The 21,345-nt window shown below is 34.7% G+C and overlaps 1 protein-coding gene across 1 annotated transcript in view; it reads right to left on the bottom strand.

Moving 5' to 3' along the window:
* KIAA2026 (KIAA2026 ortholog) overlaps positions 1 to 21,345 on the bottom strand; it is a 160,904-nt gene that overhangs the window by 17,475 nt on the left and 122,084 nt on the right. Inside the window, exons 5-6 of the mRNA XM_034988021.1 lie at positions 20,906 to 20,995; positions 7,243 to 7,358 (exon numbers count right to left, since the gene is read on the bottom strand). Of these exons, the coding sequence (XP_034843912.1) occupies positions 7,243 to 7,358; positions 20,906 to 20,995 (206 nt within the window). The remainder of the gene's footprint in view (positions 1 to 7,242; positions 7,359 to 20,905; positions 20,996 to 21,345) is intronic.

Here is a 21,345-nt window from a genome sequence, read left to right as displayed (position 1 = left end):
TTGGTCTCTCCTTTCCACTCAGAGAGTCCCCTTTAATATTTCTTGCAGGGCTGATTTAGTGGTCAATAACTCATTCAGTTTTTGTCTGGGTAACTTTTTATCTCTCCTTCTACTCTGAATGATAGCCTTGCTGGATAGAGTTTCTTGGCTGCAGATTATTCCCATTTATCACTTTGAATATATCATGCCGCTCCCCTGTAGCTTGCAAAGTTTCTGCTGAAAAATCTCCTCCTAGCCTTAGCTTTTATATTATTTTAAAATTTTTAAACTTTTGTTTTTTAATTATTATTTTTATTATTAACATATGATGTATTATTTGTTTGAGGGGTACAGGTCTGTGATTCATCAGTCTTACACAATACACAGTGCTCCCTACAACACATAACCTCCCCAATGTCCATCACCCAGCCACCCCATCCCTCCCACCCCCCTCCACTACAGTAATCCTCAGTCTGTTTCCTGAGATTAAGAGTCTCTTATGGTTTGTCTCCCTCTCTGGTTTCTTCTTGTTTTATTTTTTCCTTTCTTCCTCTATGATCCTCTACCTTGTCTCTGAAATTCCACATATAAGTGAGATCATATGATAATTGCCTTTCTCTGACTGGCTTATTTCGCTTAGAATACCCTCTAGTTCCATCCACATCTTTGCAAAAGGCAAGATTTCATTTTTTTGGTGGCTGCATAATATTCCATTGTATATATATACCACATCTTCTTTATCCATCTGTCAATGGACATCTGAGCTCTTTCCACAGTTTGGCTATTGTGGACATTGCTGCTATAAACATTGGGGTGCACATGCCCCTTCGGATTACTGTATCTTTGGAGTAAATACCCAGTAGTGCAATTGCTGGGTCGTAGGGTAGCTCTATTTTCAACTTTTTGAGGAACCTCCCACTGTTTTCCAGAGTAGCTGCACCAGCTTGTCTTCCCACCAACAGTGCAAGAGGGTTCCCCTTTCTCCGCATCCCCGCCAACATCTGTCGTTTACGGACTTGTTAATTTTAGCCATTCTGACTGGTGTGAGGTGGTATCTCATTGTGGTTTTGATTTCTATTTTCCTGATGCCTAGTGATGTTGAGCACTTTTTCATGTCTGTTGGCCATTTGAATATCTTCTTTGGAAAAATGTCTGTTCATGTCTTCTGCCCATTTCTTGACTGGATTATGTGTTCCTTGGGTGTTGAGTTTCATAAGTTCTTTATAGATTTTGGATTCTAGTCCTTTATCTGATAAGACATTTGCAAATATCTTTTCCCATTCTGTCAGTTGTCTTTTGGTTTTGTTGACTGTTTCTTTTGCTCTCCAAAAGCTTTTTATCTTGATGAGGTCCCAATAGTTCATTTCTGCCCTTGCTTCCCTTGCCTTTGGTGATGTGTCTAGGAAGAAGTCGCTGTGGCTGAGGTCGAAGAGGTAGCTGCCTGTGTTCTCCTTTAGGATTTTGATGAATTCCTGTCTCACATTTAGGTCTTTCATCCATTTTGAGTCTATTTTTGTGTGTGGTGTAAGGAAATGGTCCAGTTTCATTCTTCTGCATGTGGCTATCCAATTTTCCCAACACCATTTGTTGAAGAGACTGTCTTTTTTCCATTGGACATTCTTTCCTGCTTTGTCAAAGATGAGTTGACCATAGAGTTGAGGGTCCATTTCTGGGCTCTCTATTCTGTTCCATCAATGTGTCTGTTTTTGTGCCAGTACCAACCTGTCTTGATGATAACAGCTTTGCAATAAAGCTTGAAGTCTGGGACTGTGATGCCACCGGCTTTGCTTTTCTTTTTCAACATTCCTCTGGCTATGCGGGGTCTTTTCTGGTTCCATACAAATTTTAGGATTATTTGTTCCATTTCTTTGAAAAAAGTGGATGGTATTTTTATAGGGATTGTATTAAATGTGTAGATTGCTCTAGGTAGCATAGACATCTTCACAATATTTGTTCTTCCAATCCAAGAGCATGGAACGTTTTTCCATCTCTTTGTGTCTTCCTCAATTTCTTTCATGAGTATTTTTTAGTTTTCTGAGTACAGATTCTTTGCCTCTTTGGTTAGATTTATTCCTAGGTATCTTATGGTTTTGGGTGCAAATGTAATTGGGATCGACTCCTTAATTTTTCTTCTGTCTTGTTGTTGTATAGAAATGCAACTGATTTTTGTGCATTGACTTTATATCCTGCCACTTTACTGAATTCTTGTATGAGTCCTAAAGATTTTTTTCTTTATTACTGTATTTTGCCAATTTAATTACAATATGTCTTAACGTGGTTCTGCTTTTGTTGATTTTGATGGGAGTTCTTTGTGCTTCCTGGATCTGGTTATCTGCTTCCTTCCCCAGGTTGGGGAAGTCAGCTATTATTTCTTCAAATAAATTTTCTGTCCCCTTTTCTCTCTCTTCTTCTGGGACTCCTATAATACAAATGTTAGTATGTTTGATGGAGTCACTGAGTTCCCTAAGTCTATTCTTGTTTTGTGTAATTCTTTTTTCTTTCTTTTGTTCAGCTTGATTGCTTTCCATTGCTCTGTCTTCAAGGTCACTAATTTATTCCTCTGCTTCTTTCATCCTTCTACCTTCCATCAAGTGTATTTCTCATTTTGTTTACTGAGCCCTTTATCTATGCTATGTTATTCCTTTTCTTTTTAAGATTTTATTTTTAATTAATCTGTATACCCAATGTGGTGCTCAAATGCCCAAGATCAAGAGTCTCATGCTCTACTAACTGAGCCAGTCAGTTGCCCCTCTATGTTATTCCTTAACTCTGTGTTAAGGGTCTCACTCATGTCTTCCACTCTTTTCTCAATTCTAGCGAGCATCCTTATGATCATTGCTTTAAATTCTCGAGATATCAGGCATGTTCCTTATATTTGTTTGGCTTAAATCTCTGGCTGTGGCCTTGTCCTGTTCTTTCATCTGGGATAAATTTGTCTCATTTGGCTCTCTGTGTCTGTTTCTCTCTGTTAAGAAAGTCAGCTATGTCATCTGCTCTTGAAAAAAGTGACTTCATGAAGAGGAGGTCCTAGAGTCCCCTGCAGTGCAGTGTCCCCTGTTTACCAGAACCTGGCACTTCAGGAGAGTATCCTATGTGTGTTGCTTACATCCTGCTGTTGTGTCTGAGTCACTTTTCCTTTCAGTGCAGTCATTTGCACTGACCCTCTACCTGTTGTGGGATGTGCTTACTCTATGGTGTTAGTGAGACTCAGGCAGACAAGTTCTGAGGGGCACATGCCCACCAGGGAACTTGGGAATGGGTTATTGGTGTTAGCTAAATTGCCTTGGGCCACTAGTCTTATGCCAGATCTCCCAAAATGCTATGGCTGCTGGGGATGTGAAGCTGTTGGGAGAGTGTATGACAATGGCTGGGCATGGCCCGCAGCAGCAGGTATGATGAGGGAACAGAAGGCAAGCTAAGGACAAAGCAGAAACTGACACCCCACGACCCCCAACACCCATGGGATATATGTGACATTCCTCAGGTACTCCTGGCTGCCCTAAAGCTAAGGAAAGGAAAAACAGTTAACCTATAGAGATCACAATCCTGCAAGACCGGAGTCTCCCTCAGTTTACAAATGTCTTAGCAATCTACAAGAACTCATTTCTATCAATAACCTAGCTTCCAGATGGAAATGTAGATACAATTAAATATCCTTATAATCTGCAGCCCATTGACAGATACTTGAAGCAGGCAGAGTATAATGTTCCTCCAGGAAGTTTCCAACTATTTTCATGTTAATGCCTTGCTAGAGGGAAAAACTTTAACTTGACCATGGCAAGGCCTCTGGTATCCTGTTGAGTCTTCTTTAACATATGAAAATCCTTTTGAAACCTCCTTTTTTCCTTACCTCCCCCAACCCCATAGTATATAATCAGCCACCCCTCACAACCCCGCGGCAGCAGCTCTTTCTGCCCATAGGTCCTGTCCCTGTGCTTTAATAAACCACCATTTTGCACCAAAGACGTCTCAAGAATTCTTTCTTGGTCCTTGGCTCCGGACTCCACCCCACTGAATCTCACCTATATTCCAAAACCCCATCAGGTATACACCCAAGAGTCTGGGAGGGGCACATAGGCAGCTTTAACAAAATTTGCCCTGAGCCCTGGGTCCAGGCTACAAATATCTGTGCAGCCTCTTCTCCCAGGGAGTTTATGGTTATGCTGGGGCTTGGGGGAGGAAAATGGTGCCTGCCAGTTCCCTCATTTTCAGAGAACTCCAACATGCTCTGAAATCAGTATGAACAAATCTGTCTCCTGTTTGCCCATGGCGTTGTGTAAACTGCCTATTTTATGTTGCCTCTCCGCATAGGCTGCTGTCTCTTTAAGGGCAGCAACCCAGCTATCACTTTCCCCCCTGGCTCACCCAGTGCTGAATCAGCAGACTTTTAAAGCTACAAGCTCCAATTTCCACTGGTTTTACAAACTCATAGAATTCAGCCCCTCTGGTTTTTAAAGCCAAACATTATGGGGATTAGCCTTTCCCATATGAGTTCCTTGGTACAAGTGCCTGTTTCTCTGTCCTCTCCGCATGCACAGCTCCCTCCCTCCTGCGGGCAGCCTCCCTCTGCCTTTCTGACCTTCCTAACCTTTCAGATGCAGCTTCTTCTCTATATTTAATTGTAGAGTTTGTTCTGCCAGTCTTCAGACTGCTCTCTGGTTTATTGACTTGGATGTGGATGATATCTAGTTGTAAACATGGGACAGTGTGAGCTTAGGGTCTACCCACTCTGCCATCTTCCCATAAGATAAGAGATACTGATCTGGGGGAGCATGGCAAGATGCCAGAGTGGGTCAACAAAATATAAGCAAATCAAATTCTGCAGCATACTGAAAGGATTATACACCATGACCAAATGAGATTTATACCTGGAATAAAGGATAGTCCAACATATGAAAATTGATTAATGTCATATACTACATTAACATAATAAAGTGAAGAAACCACATGATTATCTCAACTGCAGAAAAAGCATGACAAAATTCCATATCCTTTCATGATAAAAATACTCAACAAACTAGGAATAGAAGGAAACTATCTCAACATAAGAAAGCCACACAAGAAAAACCCATAGTGAACATCACACTCAATGGTGAAAGACTGAAACCTTTTCCTTCTAAGTTTGGGAACAAGGCAAGGATGCTCACTTTTGCTACTTCTATTCAACATTATACTGAAAGTTCTAGACCAAGCATTAGGCAAGAAAAAAGAAAAGGCATCCAAACTGGAAAGAAAAAAATAATCTCTTTTTACAGATGACATGATCTTATATGTAGAAAATCTTAAAGATTCCACACAAAAAATTGTTAGAATAAATGAGTTCAGCAAGTAGCAGGATACAAAGGCAACACACAAGAATCAGTTGCATTTCTATAGTGACAACAATCAATCTGAAAAGCAACTTGAAACAATTCCATTTTTAAAGCATCAAAAAGAATAAAATACTTTGGAATTAATCAAGGATGTGAAGGACTTGTACAGTGAAAACTACAAAACACTGGAGAGTAATTAAAGATGACTAAATAAATGAAAACACATCCCATATTCATGGATTGGAAGACTTAATATTTCGAGGATGTCAATACTACCCAAAGTGCTCTACAGATTCACTGCAATCTCTATCAAAATCCTAATGATATTTGTTATGGAATAGAAAAACCTATCCTAAAATTCATATGGCATCTCAAGGGACCTCAAGTAGCTAAAATGATCTTGAAAAATAAAAACAAAGCTGGAATGTTCACACTTCTTGGTTTCAAAACTTACTACTAAACTTACTAATGATTTCTTGGGACGACACTAAAGGCATAAGCTACAATAAAAAATAAAGAAACTGGACTTCATGGAAAATTTTGAAAATTGTTCATCAAGGGCACTATCAACAAAACAGAAAGGTAACACATAGAATGGAAGAAAATATTTGCAAATAAGGGATTGGAGTAGCCAGAATATACAGAGAACTCCTAAAAAAAAAAAAAAAAAAAAAAAAACAAACTGATTCAAAAATGGGCAAAAAACTTGAACAGTCATTTCTCCAAAGATATATAAATAACCAATAAGCATATGAGAAGATACACAATATCATTTATCATTAGGCAAATACAAATCAAAAGTACAACAATATACCACCTAGTATTCATTAGGATGGCTACTATAAAAAAAACAACAAAATAACAAATGTTGGTGAGGAGGTGAAGAAATTGGGATCCTGTTGGTGGGAATGGATAATTGTACAGACACTGTGGAAAAGACTATGGTGGTTCTTTAAAAAATTAAAAATAGAATTACCATATGATCCAGAAATTCCACTTCAAAGTATAAACCAAAAGAACTGAAAGCAGTCCTGGGCGCCTGGGTGGCTCAGTTGGTTAAGCGACTGCCTTCGGCTCAGGTCACGATCCTGGAGTCCCGGGATCGAGTCCCGCATCGGCTCCCTGCTCAGCAGGGAGTCTGCTTCTCCCTCTGACCCTCCCCCCTCTCATGCTCTCTCTATCTCATTCTCTCTCTCAAATAAATAAATAAAATCTTTAAAAAAAAAAAAAAAAAAAAAAGAACTGAAAGCAGTCCTGAAGAGATATCTGCACACCCATGTTCACAGCAACATTATTCGTAATAGCTAAAACACGAAAACCACCCATGTGTCCACTGGCAGATGAATGAATAAGCAAAATGTGGTATATGCATACAATGAAATACCACAGAGCCTTGAAAAGGAAGGAAATTCTGACATATGTTACAATATGGATGAACCCTTAAAATATGCTAAGTGAAATAAGGCAGTCACAAAACCATAAATATTGTATATTATACAAGGTACGTAAGAGTAGTAAAATCATATAGACAGAAAGTAGAATGGTGATGGCCAGGGGCTGGGAAGAAGGAGAATGGGGAGTTATTTAATAGATAAAGAGTTTCAATTTTACAAGATGAAGAGTTCAGGAGATAGATGGGGTAATAACAATCATTATGAATGTATTTAATACCAATGAACTATACACTTAAAACTGGTTAAGAGGGCAAATTTTGTTTGTCCATTTTACCACAATGGGAAAAAAGAAAAGGAATATAAGCCACAAATAGGGTTTTATTTAATCAACCCTACTTTTTCAGGGCTTAGAAAGTGCCTTGAACACAGTAGGGACTCAAAAATATCTCCTGAATTATAAATCAAGGGAAAATTACAAAATGATTCCAGGATATCTTTCCATAATTATAAATTAAGAGCCCTAAAATAGGTAAAACAGATTATAAAGTTCAAATTACCGGTTTCTTTGAAAAGCTTTCATCAACTTTGGTTCCCATGGCAGCAATTCATTTAAAAGGCGTATCAACGTTCCATGCAATTCTTTTACAGCTTGCCTCCGATGATACCATTTGCCCTAAAAACACAATGTTCAAGTAAATCCTTTAGATTTAATCTAAAAGTGAATGTCAAGTCTTATTTTCTGAGTAAACACAAGATGAAATGCCAATACCCATCAAATGAATACGTCTTCTTTAGAAGGCTGTAAAGGGGAAAAATATCCTGTAATAAATCTTATTTGTAATATTTTAAAGATTCGCAAGTCTATAGGAGAAATCTAAAACCTATTTAATCAAATAAGGAGACAAAAATTTTTAAAGTTTTTAATTGGGTCAATTATAAATATTTTAATAAATACATGTAAAAATACAAACATATATATAAATTCACTAAATATGTAACTGATATGGCTCACTTCTGTAAAGTTTTTGTAATCATCCCAAAGAGTGGAGAAAAAGAGAAAAAAAGGATTGTTATATCCAAAAGCAGTCTTAACAAACTTCCTTAGGAAATTTTACAATTATTGTACTTAAAAATGTTTCCAGCACAAACAAGCAGATAAATGGTCATAATTTTCAATAATATAATTCTATAGCTACAGTAAGTGTTAATAATTACTGATACCCCCTCTCTATTTGCTAAGTATTATACTAAGTATTTCATTCATAGATCTGTATCTAGAGGGGGGGAGGGAGGGAGGGAAGAGGAGGGAGGAAGGTAAGGAAGAGGGGAGGAAAGAAGGGTTGTGTGAGCATGAGAGCATACATTACTCAAGCAGTTATGAAAACTCTCTAATGTATGTGCATTTTAGTCTCACTTAACAAATGATAAAACTAAGGCTCAGAGAGATTAAATGACTTAAGGTCCTATGACCTGAACCTAGACCTGATGCTGAAGTCTTTCTTAGAACTAGAAGTTCTTAGAACTACATTACCTCTTAAAAGCTGTATCACATAATTCAATCTGACATGTTATAAAAACCTCTAATAAAAATATACTTCAGTACCCATAAAATTATTCAAATACCATAGGAACAATAAGTTTATAGAAGTTTTATCTTTAGGTAGCCAACTCCCCCTTTCCCCACAATGATATATCAACATCACCACCATCTTCATTTACTGTTATATAACCATGTTGTATTTTTTTTTTTTGAGATATAATTCACATACCATTTAGCCCACTCATTTTTTTTCTTTTATAACAAAAAACACACAACTATATATATTGTGGGTCACATTTAACATGCAAAAATTAGACTTCATCTCATAGCAACTGTTCAGTTAATTTGCACATGTGTAGAACATTAAGTCAGAAAAATAAAACCACTTCCGCCAAAAACAAAAGAAAAAATGGAAAAAAAAAAACTACTCCCTAGAGCAAAATGTATTTTATTTTTTTAAAGATTTTATTTATTTGACACAGACAGACACAGCGAGAGAGGGAACACAAGCAAGGGGAATGGGAGAGGGAGAAGCAGGTTTCCCACAAAGCAGGGAGCCCGATACAGGGCTCGATCCCAGGACCCTGGGGTCATGACCTAAGCTGAAGGCAGATGCTTAATGACTGAGCCACACAGGCGCCCCGCAAAATGTATTTTAAATCTGCGCATAAATTTTCCAATTTTACATATATCTAAAACTTTCAACATGTCATTCACTGAAATGTGAAATTTTATCTATGTAATGTGAAATTTTAGCCACAAACATAAATGATTAATAATATAGTTTCTACTCCCCCAACATTTTGTGCTTTAAACCAACAAAACGTTTATGCATGTAGAAATAAATGACTACATTTCTACCTCTGAGGTTTTTAAATTGTTTATTTGAAGAGTAGGAAGATGTGGAAGTATATGTGTATGTGCACGTAATGAATATGGAACCTAGGCTCAATGACTAATTCTTGTGTCTTCTTAACGGCATGACAAATGATAATATTGTGAAAAAAATTTCAAGGAAAGTAATTATTTCATATAATAACCTAGACAGACCTTCCCTCTTGTCAAATGCTTTCTCAAAGGACCCAACTTAACAGTAAGTTATATCTCAAAAGTTTATTTCCCACCCTCCCCAAAAAACTAGGTGATAGTATAAAGTGCTTATTCTAACCCATGAAAATAAAACTATTAAACAATAAATAATATTTTCCTCTAGGGACAGCTAAGGGAGGAAGATGAAAAGGCAGATGACAGTCAACCTAAAATCATGTGCGGAATGAGGTAGCATTCTGTTCCAGTTAAAAAAAAAAAAAAGGTAATAAGAGATTTTTTTTTTCCTTTAACGGGGCACATCAACATTATTTCTCTACTTTTCAATTACTACCTGGCTCAAAAATGAAATGGTGAGAATAAACTTTTCCTCAGCTAAAGAAAGCAGAAAGAGGAAAGGTATGAGTAATTAATTATATCACCTCTGTAGTATAATTAATTGGAAAAGTGTTAAAAGACTAGAGAGCACTAGGCATGCTGAATTCTTTGTAACTGAGGGTTATAGGGGAAGAATGGCAGATACAGAATTAACCTGGGCAGTATGGCTGCTATCTGGATTAGTGTAGTGGTGATGGTGTGGGGAATGCAGAAGGACTAGCAGTATTATCAGACCTTGGGACTGGGTAGACTGAGGCACAGGAAGAGGAGTCTGTGTAGCTGAATGTCATTATTTCAAGACATCTGTCAGCTGTGTTTGTTTTTCTACTAAATTACTGCATTGATTTTCGTAGAAAAGAGTTTTAAAAAGATTAGATTTTTATCTTATGATTTTATTTTGATTACTAAATTTTAATTAATCCAATGCCCAGAAAATATATTACTTAACTAGCCAACTATATACAGAGAAGGGGTCATAAATATTAATCAGAGAATAGATTTCTAACTTTCCTGTATGTCTGTCTTATCCGCTAACCTGTTTGAAAATGTCTATGGCCTTCTAACTTTATAATGTTTTTTGACTTCTTCCCTTTCTTTATACTGTATATTCTCAACTTGGGTAGTGATGGTATAGCATTTCATTATTTTAAAATGCATATTTAATCATTTTGTGTTTGGAAAACAAAAAGTCTATTATTCTTATAACAGAAATTACAGAAAGTAAAGACTGATAAAAACTAGAAGATACATATAAAGAATACAATGACCTCAATGAAGGATATCACTATATCCTGTCATGGGGTATGTGTGTCCACAGTTTTTATGTTTACCAAAAGGGGACATACATTTTTAAGAAGTTCAGAATCACTGCTCTGGGACTGGTATTTTAGGTAAAGTGTTTATCCACTTGACAGTAAAAAAGAAACTCATACTGCCTATTTCATTTACCATCTTCTTTGGTCAATACAACCCAAATGGAATTAAAACATGTCCCCTTCTACCTAGTGGTGGTCTTGGAGTGTCACAGTATACAATGAGACTAGTGTAAACAGAAAAAAAGTTATGAATTTTTAAAAGAAGTTAGAGATGCCAATGATCTGCCTTAACGTGGGTCTAATGTAAAAATATATGTAAAATCAAATTATTTCCTGAATTTAAATCAATTCATTAACTAAAAGCTAACATTAGCTTTTTTGATTTATTAACTTTATTTATATACACAGAAAGGAAAAAGAATAACTACTGTGTTTCTTCTAGGATAAAATTATTAAAGCTAACGGGAATGAAAAGAACATAATTTTACAGAAGGAAATTGGCTCAGTGAATCACAGGGAAGTACTTGTAGATAGAAGCAGATTTTCAGTTAGAATTCTAGTCTTTTGAATGTTAAAATCTAACTCTCCTGCCACTATATAATGCTGTCCCAATTGGTCTATACACAGACAATTCCTAAAGAACAAAAGATTGTGTTGCGTTAAGTACTTATCTTTATATGTAGGTGTCTCTGTAATGCAAAAATTAAAATCTATCAAAACTTATTTTCATTTGTTTAATTAAAATAGTACTTAAAGTTATAGTGTTCTAAAGTTTAAAAGTGAATTAAAAAACAAGGAACACAGCACATTCCCCACTCTTCAAATACATAGGAAAGAATATGGATATAATAAAAGTCAGAAAGCTCTTATAATCTTTACCTGTAGTGATCAATATAGAATCAAAGACAGCAGGTAGAAGGATTAGTAACAGGCCATTTGTGGAACAGTGTTATAACCACTTCTCAAAAAAATATATTTAGTAAGATAAAAGTTAGCAATAGCTTTGCTTTACTAACAAGTATGTGAAAATGGGGATAAACGAACTGTTTTCATTTAATAGTATTTTCTTTTAATATCTCATTCGATATTAGAATTCTCACTATTTTCAGGGATAAAAATTATCTTCTAAGATAATCCCAATGTATTATGTGAACTTAATAATGCAAACATTTACTGCAGGTCACTTTAAAGAAGAGGGGAGTAGTGTTTTTCTTTTATGAATTTACTATAAAGTTTAATGTAAAGTATGAATTCAAGCATATACGATGGAACCAAAGGCATACAATATGGTCTAAATCTGAAGCTTACCTTTCAATACTTTCTCATCCAATGTCCACAGCAGCTGCAGATTGCCAGCTCCCTTTCCATGAGATGCCCCAAATGTCAAACAATGGAGGTTTTATAACCTCCTAGGGATTACTACAAAAAGAAGCTGGTCTATGGTCACAAGAGAAGTCTTTTATTATATTATGCAGTTTTATAAGTTTTTGAATATGATACATTAATGACCTAAGGAACCATATGGAAAAAGAAAGTTTAAAAAAACTTACAAAACTACACAATATTGTAAAATGAAAAGCTGAGTCTATGCGTGTGAAATGAGTGGGGAGGGAAACTTACCTTACAACTAAAGAACGATTCCATTCTGCTGCAGTAATCGGGGATGGGTATGACAGAACTAGCATAATGCTGGCTGGGGTGTTGCAAGGACAGGGAGTTGGCAATCTACTGATGCTGGAGACATTGGACACCTAAAAGGAAGAAAAAAAGGAAAACAAATAAATTCCAGGTTTCTTACATGTCTTATCATCATGGACATATTTCATACATTTTAATAAATTTAGATGCTTTGAATGTTAAACTTAGGTGAAAGTAACTTATTTACACAAACCATCCTGTTACTTATATAGATTTTCTTATAACGTTATATGTAAACAAAATAGCTACCCACAGCTCTATGAAGAAAAATAAAATCATATATAAATATACAAAGAATGCTTTTATAAATTGAGAGGGTTAGCACCATTACTGTGGAGATAGTAAAAACATTTTTATTAAGAACAGTACAAAAACAAGATGTATATAACAAAAGTATCAATGCCATTTTTTATACACTTTTACTTATAAATGTTAGCTCATAGAAACTGGATCATATAACAAAATATTTTTGTTACGGGCTTGACTCTTGTCACATAAATCTCATTGTGGAAAAGGGATTATATAACAATGTATCTCACTTTTCAAACAAAATGAAAATAACTTTGAGAAAAGTCACACAGATTGATACACAAAGATGTCTCATTTAAAATCACTAGCAGTATTTGAAGATAGCTTGTAAATAATTTAAACTCACATGTATAAAAATACAGCACAAATCAACTATAATTAAGTATATTAGTAAACCAATTATTTGACATTCTCCTTAGTCTAAATAATATTAAATGAAAAAGTAGTATTCACTTTTTTTCTTGCTTACCTAAAGAAACTATCACCATACTCATATATTCCTGCATATTCAGTTTTAGGGGTAAAACATTACATTCATTTTGTTGGTATACAGTCCCTTGAAAAAGTGCTAGTTTGACAGTATAGTGAAATGTATACATAATAACATGGGAAAAGTTAAAAGTGACTTTACCAGTGCCAGAGGTTCTAATATGAACTATCACATGCTAGTATTTTCTCTCATCCATTTTCACTTGAGATTAATTTAATAGAAAAGGAAATCATCTGTACTTTAGGCATCCCACACTGAACATTTCCATTATATTTCTAAATTAGCATTTAACTAGAAAACATACAACTATATCAATTATTAGAATTTATTGCAAATTTTGATGTCATTTAGCTCTGTAGAGAGGAAAAAGTGGATGACATTATATGTTAAAAAAAAAAAAGAAGATAGTAGGAAGGGAAAAATGAAGGGGGGGAATCAGAGGGGGAGACGAACCATGAGAAACTATGGACTCTGAGAAACAAACTGAGGGTTCTAGAGGGGAGAGGGGTGGGGGGATGGGTTAGCCTGGTGATGGGTATTAAAGAGGGCACGTTCTGCATGGAGCACTGGGTGTTATACACAAACAATGAATCATGGAACACTACATCAAAAACTAATGATGTAATGTATGGTGATTAACATAACATAAAAAAAAAAGAACAATAAAAAAAAAAGTGGATGACAGGTCATATTCCTAGTAAGGTAGTTACTACTACTGGGGAAGAAAATCTAACTATATATATATACACATATATATATATATATACTAACGGTATACAACCACTTTCATTTACGAAGAAGAAAGAATCCTGAAATGGAAATTAACCACTGGCTAAGTATTTGATTTTTTTTTAAGATTTTATTTATTTGACACACAGAGAGAGAGAAAGCACATGCATAAGCAGGGGGAGTGGCAGGCAGAGGGAGAGGGAGAGGCAGACTCCCCACTGAGCAGGAAGCTTGATGTGGGGCTTGATCCCAGGACCCCAAGGATCATGACCTGAGCTGAAGGCAGCTGCTTAACTGACTGAGCCACCCAGGTGCCCCTGGCTAAGTATTTGAATTTGACCCTTTTCTGTAAATTGGTGGTAGCAAATAAATTGACATTTGATCAACTCTATACCTGATATATCAGAAAGGTGGGTTCCCAAGCAATTCACTGCACAATCTGAATCACTAAGTAATGCTATGTTTGGTATCACTGGAGCACAAAAATTCCATGTAAGTGACATGAAGATTGGGAGCAAGGAATCCTACTTATTTTCACTTTCTCAGGCTCTATCACAAAGCCTAGCACAGAGTGGGCCCATAGAAAGTATTCAAACTACATAAGTAAATTTCTTAGTTAACTGAGGTTTTCTCTTTAGATGCAATTTTTTTTTTTAAATTGAGAGAAATATGTCTTCCAGATTTCCTGAACACATGATGAATAAAACTTAACTCTCGATGATTTGAGTCATCATTATGAACAAGTTATTGTGTTACATTTTAATACAGTGACTCTCAAGCACTGTTCAACTTTATGATCTATATTTCTTTCTTTTTTAAAAAAAATTTATTTATATATTTGAGAGAGAGAGAGAGCGAGCACAAGCGGGGGAGGGGCTGGTGGAGAGGAGCAGAGGGAGAGGGAGAAGCAGACTCCCCGCTGAGCAGGGAGCCAGAGGCAGGGCTGGCAGGGCTCAATCCCAGGAACTGGGATCATGACCTGAGCCAAAGGCAGCCGCTTAACTGACTGAGCCACCCAGGGTGACCCTCAAATAATTCTTTTTATGAAAGTTTCCCTAATGGGATTCAACTATGCCAAATTGTAGTTAAGTAGAAACACTGAGCACTATTAACAAGGGTTAAAATCCAGTACTTAGCTGAGTAGTTATTAAATGTTAAAAAATACCCAAGGAATAAGATTTACCATAAATAAATGTGGATAATGCACTCTTAGATAATTCAGTGATTAACTGATTGAAGCTTTGTCTTATATTGCTCTGGTTCACATTTCCTGTCATCTAGCTTTTTTTTCTATTATTTTGGGCATGTCAGTTACCATTTGATTCTTCATAAAATGCAATGCTACCTACGCCTCCACCCTATTCCCAAACATATAAACATGTAACTAAGGGAAGTGAGCAAGTGTCTGGAGTGTTTGTTGACTTCTGAACGCTGCTTTCATTGAAAAGAAAAGAGTAAGTCTTTTATAAAAGGAAAGAAGCTAGCCCAACTCACCTAGATTAAAATTAAAAAAATTTATCCCCAGGGTTGGGGATAAAATCTTAAGCTCTTTAGTGAATTCTTTGAGGATAAGGACTTTGTTTTAATTTCAGATCCCTACCAAGTTCTTGGTACTACACATAACACACAGAATACACTGAGGAAATACTTGCCTTATGAATAAGACTTGAATCTGTAACTAAGATAGGTAAAGAAGCTTATTTTATCTATTGTGCAGGCCTTCCAAAAGCGTGTTTTAATTTTTAAAAAACTTTAAATATGGTGAGAGAATAGGGGCCCTTAGCAAATACAGGCTTATGCTAGGGTTTTGCAATTTCCACACAACTGACATTTGAGGCTAGACAATTTTTTGTTGCGGGGGGGGGGGGGGGTAATCATTTGCATTATAGGATCACTGTAATGTAGGATATTTTGGCAGCATTGCTGGCCTCTATCCATTAAGTGCCAGTACCACCTCTTCAATAACCAAAAATGTCTTCAGACATTACCAAATCTCCTTGGGAGAAGGGGAGGGATCATCCCTGATTCATAACTAGTGGCTTATACAGAACTCTGTGACCAAAAAATGGGGTGTCACCATCTGATCCAAGCTTCTGATTTCTCTGTTGGTCTTGCTAATGTACAGCCTTTGGTTAGGCAAGAGAAATATTATTATTGTATGATAAATTTAAATTATCTTAAGAACATAATAAAGATTAACTTTATTCATTACTTGAAATTCCTTTCCAATTCTTTAATAAGTCTTTTTATATATTGTAATCATTAGGCACATCTTATTTTGTGTATTTAAAAAATTTAACATTTTACAAATACTTCCATATAATAACAATGATCTACAAATATTTTATTTTACTAGTTACATGGTATACCACTGTGTTAATAATGTTTGGTTAGTAATCTCCCCACTGTTGGACATACAGGCTTTTTCCAAATTTCCACTATTAGAGGTAGTGTGCTGAACACACCACTGTGTAAATTGCTTTTTTTGGGGAGAAGGGGGCATGAAATGAGGAAAATAAAAATTAAATTCCAAACAGGATTATAAGATCAAAGAGTAAGGCAGTTTTATAACTTTTTTTACATACTGACTATGATATTTATCCTAAGTGTTGAGTTATTTAACTGCCAAAAGATATATTAGAAAAGAAAAAAAAAAGGTCTTATATTTTAAATTTTAGTTTCTCTATATTGATAAGACTACCATTTATCATTATATCATCCAGGCAAAGTTTCTTTTCTTATAAATAAAATTTTTTTTTTTTTTGCCAAATTGTTCACATTTTTCCTTATACCCAATTTCTATATGGATCTTTCCTTATTAAAGAAAAATAGGTTGAAATCTCTTTGAAAATCTAAATTAGGACATAAAACACAAGGAAATAGGTAGATATGAAGAAAAAACGGGTCACATGAAAAACTCAGAAATACAACACTTCCGTTATAAGCCTGGCAAAATTTTCCAATTTTGATTATTTAGAGAGTAATAATGTCTAATAAATTTCAAATACAATAGGATCAGGCAAATTTATCAGTATCTTAGTTCTATCTTTCTGGAAAACTAATACATTTCCTCAATTTAAAAATATATTTTTCAAATAATTAGGCAAAATGCAAATTTTATCTCTTCACTAAAACCACAAAAATAAAAATGTTATTGTGATTTCTCCTTCAGCTTACTCAAAAATCCTATGGTCTGAATGATAATGAGAAAGACAAAATTTAAAAACTGCCAAACTATATACTTCTATTTATCTCAACCAGATGTCTCACTTTAAACAAATCTCAGGTAGATAATTAGGTATAATAACACTGCAGGATCTAAAGGATGTTGAGCCTTTTTTGAATAAATCCCTACATGAAGTAATGGTACTAAGTGTGCTAAAACAAACTCAAGAAAACTAAAGCATTTTTCTATCCTTATATTATTAACTATAAATGGAATTAGTTTCCTTGCAAGAATAAGTAAACAATCTAGATTTTAAAAGACCGTAAATCTTCTAATACAATGAGTAGCTCAATGGCAAAACCTCTAAGAGGTTAGGAAAGCTTTTATAATGACATGTTGACATGGGGTGAAGAAGTGGGATAATTCTTCCTTGTTGCTATGGTAGGGAAAACTATCTAGAAAGGCCCTGCAGAGAAATCTTCTGAAGAAGTGAGGTGCTTGCACGTATTCATGTTAAATCCTCTACCACATAAATATTTCTGTCTTCAGCAATGGCATTCTTGACAACCAAATGTCTATATGGAATACATCCTCTTTGTTATTGGAGCCATTATTATACATATAAAAGTTGATGATAAGCAACAGAATTGCTTTGACTCTAAATACTATTTTAGTTTTGACAGTGATAGCTTCTTCTGAAGATCAAAATTAATACTCTATTTGTCTGGCAATAGTGAAGGAAGCCCACAGGCAATGAATCAGTCAAAATGGCTATCACTATCACCAAGTTCATGCATTTAATTATTAAGAAAGTCTCTCAGGTCCTTACTATGAGTCTAATTCTTATAAATATTGTTAGTTGTTTTGTGATCCACAGTATATAAGCTAGGGCAAGTACATGGACAAACACAAAAAACAATAGGTTGACAATGAGGAGAGAGAACAAAAGCAAAGATACAAACACACACCTTCAAAATATATAGCATAAAGGTCTTTTGGTAAATGTTTAATTAGAGTTACTGATATCAATACATTTTTAGGATATCGGTATAATTATGGACGTTCATAATGATCCCTGAGTCATCAAAAAAAGGGTTAAAATTTTGTTCAATATAGTAAAAGGAGGCACAGAAGTTTGTCATTAAATGATTAAATAAGAAATTTAAAAAAAGAAAAAGAAATTTACTCTTAAAGTCAGGTTTCAGTTATCTAGAAAATTCAGTTAAGTGAAACACCTTATTCCCAAATGATGGCAGACAAATAAACTACTATTTAATATTACTATAAACATCCAATAAAGTTAATTTCTACAACTAACATCTATCATAATCAGTATTAGCTTCTGTAGAAAAATAAGGAATGATACTAAAATGTAAACATTTACTGTCTATTGCTACCATTATGCTTGTGGCCATTATAAGCTATTCATGAAAAAACCTTTTAGGCAGTTTAAAGGGAAATAGCTTGTATGTTAGTAATCCCATTAAGATTATCCCTACTAAGTACAGTCCCAAGAATTTCTATTTCTTGAAGAGCAGAAAATATTTTATTTTATTTTATTTTTTTAATTATTTTTATTTTTTTAAAGATTTTATTTATTTATTCATGAGAGACAGAGAGAGAGAGAGAGAGAGAGGCAGAGGGAGAAGCAGGCTCCCAAGGAGCAGGGAGCCCGATGCGGGACTCGATCCCAGGACGCTGGGATCATGACCTGAGCCGAAGGCAGACGCCCAACCATCTTGAGCCACCCAGTCGCCCGGGCAGAAAATATTTTAAAACTAATATGCGTGGCTCCTGGGTGGCTCAGTCAGCTGAGTGTCAACTCCTGGTTTCGGCTCAGGTCATGATCTCAGCATCCTGGGATCAAACCCTGTGTTGGGCTCTACACTCAGCACAGAGTCTGCTTGTTCCTCTCCCTTTGCTTCTCCACTCACTCGAGCTCTCTCTCTCAAATAAATAAATAAAATCTTAAAAAGAAAAAACTAATATGCAAATTCTAGGAGTCATGGACAAGTTAAAAATTTATAGTCACAAAATTTAATCAATTAAACTCTGTATGTAACCGAAAATTTTCTTATAAACATGCCTTCAAAGACTACAGTGTCAAGTATTTGTAATCTATGTTTTCTTTTACCTTTCTACTCGTTTCTGTAAAGGAAGGCAATATGCATATACCTTGTATCATTAACGGAAGTGAGGTGGAAGGCTTTACAGAAAAACTCTTGGATCCTTGAAGAAGTCTTTTTCTTTTACAATGCATGCTATTGAGTACATTATGCATAAAACTATTCATTAGAAACAAATAAAACCCTAATTTATAATATGGGAACAAGTTAAGATGCATACATTATGTTTAACTGCAGCATAAAAAACAATTAGCAAATTTACTTAACAAAATTCTATTTAGACTCATGAAGAACAGACAACTCATTAAAAATAAACAGCTTCTGCAAAAATTATAAATAATGCCCTGATTAAAAGACTATCCTTCCTATTAAAGGACAGAATCAGTCCTTTATGAGCATATAACATCAAATATATATATACACTTTAAAGATTTTATTTTATTTATTTGAGAGAGAGTGAGAGAGAGAGAGCATGAGAGGGGGAAGGGTCAGAAGAAGCAGGCTCCCCACCGAGCAAGGAGACCGATAACATCAAATATATTAAAAATAGCTTTGTTGAGGAGAAAATATTCTAATATAAATGTTTTTTGAGAAATACATCACAGAGGTAAATTTTAAAACAACACCTGGTGTTCCACATCAAGTAACTGCCCATATACCAAAGTGCGTATGTGTACACACACACACACAAACACAAGTGTATACATACACACACACACACATATATATACATATGAATATATAAGAATCTAATAAGGGTCTAAACCATTTTTAATGGAAATATATCTAAAAATATACAGTTTTCTACATTCTCGGATTGTATAGTTCAATATGTTTTCTTATTAATGGTTACCACTATGAACATTATTCTATCTCTTAGATTATATCGATATTTTCAAGATATCACATGAAATTTCTGAAATGCTTAAGGTTGTTTTATGCCTATATTAAATAAGCTCAGAAGGTTGTACTTTTATGGCACTTAAGTCTCTTCCCTTCAGAGTGCTACCAATACGTCTTTTCTAGACAGCATATATATAAAATGACTACTACAAATCGGCTGATATGAGGCTTGCTGTATCACTATCCTTATTTTATACATAATTCTAGATTAATAGGTTCTGAGCAAAGACCTAAAACTGAGTGGCTTCACGGCATTCCTAAGGCATAAAACAAAGGGATTTTAAAAATAATGACTGATTTTCTTCAGTGCTTAAAGTCTTCCCCATTTATTTACTGGTGTACAATTGTGTTTTGAATCTGTAATATCACTTAATGTCAGTTAAACAAGTATTACTTGATTTAATAAATAACATAACTGAGTGTTTTAACAAGTGTTGAGTGAATAAATGTAATACCTTTATACTCTATTCTCTCAAGAATAAAAAATGAAGATAGAATTGTGAATTTAGAATATATAGTGAACGTTTAAAAAAGACCTTCAGCTGATAAAGCTGTTTTAAAAAGACATACTCTTAAGCATGTATCAAAAACATCTGGGGCAGGACTAAACAATTTATATCTGTTATTTATGTCACAGTTAATTAAAATTTTTATTTTACTAAGCAATAAACTTCCATTAAAAGCATATAATTATTAATTAAGAATATCTGCAAGGTAAGCATTACCCAAAAAACTACCAGTCAGAAAACAACCAACCAGTATATTGGGAAATACCTAAAACTATACCCGATATAAACCAGGCAAACAAAATTAATTTACTTGCCTTGGTAGCATTTTTGTCTATGAAAAATGAAAACTAGACCACACAGGAGAAATAAAAGGAACAATGTTTCTATTTTTCATTGCAAATTTTTATGTATTCCAGGAGAACAAGATTTAAAAAAAAAAAGGTTTAGAAAAAAGCAGGAATAAATTTTAATGCTGACAATAATAGATAGAACTTTTGGATCAACACCTACCGATTTTTTTCTACTGTTTTCCAGATCTTTGAGTTCATTCTCGATTTTTGTGATTAATTCCCTGAGTTCATCAAGATTAGTGCAAATAAGCTAAAATAAAACACAAAAACACAGCTTGATAACACATAATATAAAACACCCAAAATGTGGTAACAGAAGTTTTAACATACACTAAATTCACAATTATTTGTATTTGTAAGAGCAAAAAGCAAAGAGAGCCCCACAAATTTATATTTTAAAAGATACTATTTTTATAATGTATGAACTTCAGGCTTAGGATAAAAATAGCTGAAATTTCAACATTGGTGGTTTCATACCACAACTCCCTGTTCTCAGCTTGCTTTATAATCCAGGTACTTTCTTAACATTATTAACTTTCAGCCCAGAATGACAAAGATCTGGAAACTCACCCTAGATTTCACAGGTTACTAAATCACCTT

Source organism: Mirounga leonina, unplaced genomic scaffold, assembly GCF_011800145.1.
Source record: "Mirounga leonina isolate KUSES-001 unplaced genomic scaffold, KU_Mleo_1.0 Mir_447, whole genome shotgun sequence".
Classification (NCBI taxonomy): Eukaryota; Metazoa; Chordata; class Mammalia; order Carnivora; family Phocidae; genus Mirounga; species Mirounga leonina.
The sequence above is the reverse complement of the archived record's forward strand: the minus strand, read 5'-3'. Positions and strand labels throughout refer to the sequence as shown.